A 4,413-nucleotide genomic window follows, 5' to 3' on the forward strand; every position below is an offset into this window, starting at 1 on the left:
ATTGTATATGTCATGGCAGTATATACTGTAGAGAAAGGGTGAGAGGGGGGATCCTTGAGGGAGCCCTTGTTCAGGGGAAAAAGAAAAGGAGAGTGTGCTGTCAATTCGTACTTGTAGTTGTCTGTTTTCTAATAAGTTCTTTATGGTATGTAGTAGATATGGTGGTGTGGGGAGTTTGTATAGTTTGTATAGCAAGCCCCTATGCCAGACACTATCAAAAGCCTTGTTGATATCCATGAGTAGACATGCCGACTTTCCGTCAATTAGGTGAGCTGTTTGTATGTTGTTGGTCAAAATAAATAACAGATGAATAGTCGAGTGATATTGTTTAAAGCCAAATTGGTAGGTTGGTATATGTTTTCCGATCAGTTCTTCAAGTCTCTGCTTTAGTATGTGTTCCAAAACTTTGCTCAGCACCGAGAGTTCTGTAGTTTTCCATTTGTGTATTGTCTCGTCCATTTTTAGGTATAGGAATTACTACACCACTTTTCCATGTTTTCGGAATTTTGTTATTTATGATGCAGTTGTTCTTCATACATTAAAAACCGATATTTTCTACTAAAAAACCTGTTTTCGAATTTCACAATTTTCTCCCAAAACCCGGCTTTTAAAAACCGACAAACCCTAGTAATGAAGTGTTTGAGGAAAATATTCAATTTCTGCCCGTGGAATTTTCAGAGCGATCAAATCAGAACAATCATCAAAGCTCGAGGTGTAAGCTTCCCGAACATAACCGGCAAAACTTTCGCAGTCTTCCGAGTGGATAGCAAGCATCACTTGATGTCGATCGTATCCATGATCGATCCATCCCCGGACTGGATTGTTGGCGTATCCGGATTGGAGCTCTGCCTGAGAAACTGCTCATGGACCGAATCCAAAGTGCTCAATTTGTATCCTTGGGATGTTGGAACTGATGATGGCATCACGTATCTGGCAAGTACCCAGATGGATTTCCAAGGCGCGCAATGAACGGAGAATTTCAGTCAGTAGATCAGCCGGCTGTTAATAAACAGCCTATCCGAAGACTGAAGTTTGACTATCCCGACGACTCCAGGTCGCCCTTTTACGATCCCACTGGCACGCCAATGAAGCCGTTTGCTATATTGAAACTAACCCGTCAGCGGCTTTATGAGAAAAGTTGCGATTTCCAGCCGAATGATAATGTGGATGAGAATAATTCCAACTGCGAAACAACTAGTAGGTTTTGCCCAATCAGCAGCTAATTGGACCAAGAGCCAATTCGTTTTCAGATTGGTCCGATTGGTCTCCATGCTCAGTAACTTGCGGTCGCGGCGTAAAATACAAACAAAGACGATACAAAAACGACGACAGCAAATACATTTGTCATAAAAAACTAACGGAAAGAGCCACTTGCGAAGCAACTCAAAAATATTGCCCTCAGATCCGGCGAAAGGACCTGGAGGACCCGATGTGTGAACTGAGTAAGGTTTTTTCATGGCAGTGAATTATTAATTATATACAGGGTGTCGCAATAAGGATGGTAAAAGGTTATATCTTGGAAAGTATTAGTTGTAGAGTGTTCGTGTAGAAATTATTTTTTAATTTCTCAGATGACCACTAGGCTCTGGCGTAATTGCAAACGATATTTTAAAAAGTCGATTTTATACAGAAATTGTCCCGATAAGTGAAACATGTAGTAAGTTTAGTCAAAAGACCATAAAGAACCGTACTGCTTTCCTTATAAACTTTTTTCCTAACTTGTCAAATAAAGCGTGGGGGGAGAGTCAAACCGCTAAATTCAAAGAAACTTGTAACTCCGAAACGACTTCACCGATTTAAAAGTTTTTACTATCAATTGAAAGAGCAAAAATACTCTACAATATGTGATATAACAACAATCTTACTCATTTTTGAAAAATGCGCTGTGCTCAAAAAATTCTTTGTTTTAATTTCTCACAAAAATTTCAAATACTACCATCAAGTTATTTTACACGCATTCGAAAGCACAGGAAAAAATGAACTAAACCGCAAAAACTTGAAAATAATAAAGGTTGCCTAATTCAAATAATTAAAGAAGGCTTTGTAAGAAAAAATGTTGTTTTATTTTTCCCACTATTTTCAAACTTACTAGATGTTTCACTTATAGGGACAATTTCTGTATAAAATCGACTTTTTAAAATACCGTTTGCAATTACGCAATCCAGTGGTAATTTTCTTTGCGTCCTTTTGTTCACATTTTTCTCTGAACGCTTCACGGTCCCCCTGCCTCTGTCCATAAGGTTGTGAATCACCCTGCATAATCAAAATCTGCTGCAGATACAAGTAAAAGATTTTTGTAAAATCCCGGATCTTCATGTCATAATTATTTCATTAATTGTTTAGCCCCTAGTTCAGTTCTTCTCGCTACTTCTTCTTCCACTCGCGCGTCCATATTTTCCTTTTTTTAGCAAGTCTTCGTCTTTTTATAGTTCAAAGCACAATTAGAGCAGCAGCAAGTTTTTTTTCAGATGTGGGTTTCAGAGCAAAGATAGAAACTGAACTTTCCTTGATGTTTTTGCTGCAAAATGTGAAATTTTCTTCGCTTATAAGTTTCTTGTTCTAAAGTCGTTCATAAAGGCTTAAGTAATTTTAGTCTCAAAAAGTATCCCTCCCCGGATCCCACAGTCATTGGAAGAGTTAACAGTATTATTCACGATATTGAAATATTTCTAATTAATTCTAAGTCAAAGCTTCTGGAGAAATGTTTGTACTTACTAGGTTTCATCAAGTTCCTAAAACCTTTGAACGTAAACGTTGAAAGCTTGATGAACATGGCGAGTATTTTAATAGGCAGAAGTTTTGGTCAGAAGTCCAAAAATGTTGTCTATCGACCCAAAATGGCCAGTTTTTTGCACCATTTTCTTCGTATTTAAATCGTTATTTTCGTGTTATTGTTGTTAATTTAGTTTTCAAATCCTTCCAAGTTTCCAAGACAGTATTTCTGTCGAATTTGGCAATTTTCATCGAACCCATTCAATTGGGTGAAACGCTCGTGTTTTGAGACACATCGATATCAAATGCAGATAAATAAATTTGATGTTACAACTACCGGGTGAAAAGTGATTAACCTCACGTCCCAAAATTTCAAGTTTCCCACGCAGACATTTTGAGAATTACTGCAAAATTCCCAATTAAAATGACAACTTTAAACACAGTCTCTGGGTTTCCTATTGTTAATGAATCATCCTGCATACCAACAAACTTTTAGGCCTTTTGCCTCTTCGAGACACTGTATAAATTGCATTTTGAAGTGTCCGCAAAAACGTTTATGGGTATATTTATTGAACACGCTGTACATTCAGGTTCTTGGTCGCCTTGGTCAAGCTGCAGTGTTACATGCGGAAAAGGCACCAAAACGCGAGACAGAAAGTTCAAAAATCGCTATGCGGCAAAGCGATGCGTCCATGGAAGAACCAAGCCCTTAATCATGCAACAAAATCTCGAGTGTTGGGTGGATGAAAAGTGCGAGGACTACGAAGAGATGGTCGTTGAAACAACAGCAATTTTTCCAAATATTTTAGTAACCAGGCGCAAATTTGCAGGAAGACTTCCCAGACTGTCCAGAACGACCATGGACCGATTGGTCACCATGTTCAGCCACATGCGATAAAGGGTTTAAGGAACGGTACAAGCTCTCGTTAAAATACACTGGACAGGAAGCAATATATGGCCCTCAACGGGGAAAAGGTAACTTAGTCTTAGACCCGCCCTTATGGTTCCAGTGGCGAAATTTCAGATAACGATGCAGGTAAAGCCGAAGATCCATGCGAACGAAGAGTGAGGGAAACTGTGGAGTGCTTCGAGAGGGCGTGCGACAAAAGCCACAAATTACTCAATGGTAACTGACTTCAGTTTATCACCAGTTAACCATGAGGAATAAGGGCGTTTTTCCAGCTGCAGCTTGTAGCTTGCCAATGGATGTGGGGGCCTGCAAGAGCAATATCGACCGCTGGTACTTTGATGCCATGAAGAACGGTTGCGAAATTTTCAGCTACAGTGGATGCGAAGGCAATCAAAATAACTTCAACACACTCGAACAATGCCAGACTCTTTGCGCGAAATATCAAAGTAGGTATCAATTTCCAAGTCTAGCAATTAGTTATACAGGGTGACTCAAAATTGGAGTCATTCCTCTGGAGATGTTGTCTGGCGGTGTTTTAGGAGTACCGAAAAAGTAGCAAAAAAAATTATTGTTATTAAAAACTGAGAAATTTGCAAAAAACTACAGTAAAGTCCGCTTATAATGCACCCGGTTATAGTGAACTTTCGGTTAAAACGAACTTTTATCCTTTAATTGAAAGGTCGTCCATAAAGGCCAACGCATTTTTTTACTGGTTATAACGAACTTCCGGATATAACGATCACTTTTTAGGTTAGTTGTATATTCACTTTTCGTTTATAACGAACTTCCAC

General features: G+C 38.9%; 1 protein-coding gene across 1 annotated transcript in view; it reads left to right on the forward strand.

Moving 5' to 3' along the window:
- Positions 1-4,413, forward strand: part of LOC109538397 (spondin-1) — a gene marked incomplete at its 5' end in the record, with an annotated part of 16,912 nt that overhangs the window by 9,280 nt on the left and 3,219 nt on the right. The window contains 7 exon segments of the mRNA XM_048669924.1: positions 679-933; positions 984-1,197; positions 1,251-1,442; positions 3,303-3,484; positions 3,543-3,687; positions 3,737-3,838; positions 3,895-4,068. Of these exon segments, the coding sequence (XP_048525881.1) occupies positions 679-933; positions 984-1,197; positions 1,251-1,442; positions 3,303-3,484; positions 3,543-3,687; positions 3,737-3,838; positions 3,895-4,068 (1,264 nt within the window).

Source organism: Dendroctonus ponderosae, unplaced genomic scaffold, assembly GCF_020466585.1.
Source record: "Dendroctonus ponderosae isolate FM_Combo_2020 unplaced genomic scaffold, Dpon_F_20191213v2 Dpon_F_20191213_1, whole genome shotgun sequence".
Taxonomy (NCBI): domain Eukaryota; kingdom Metazoa; phylum Arthropoda; class Insecta; order Coleoptera; family Curculionidae; genus Dendroctonus; species Dendroctonus ponderosae.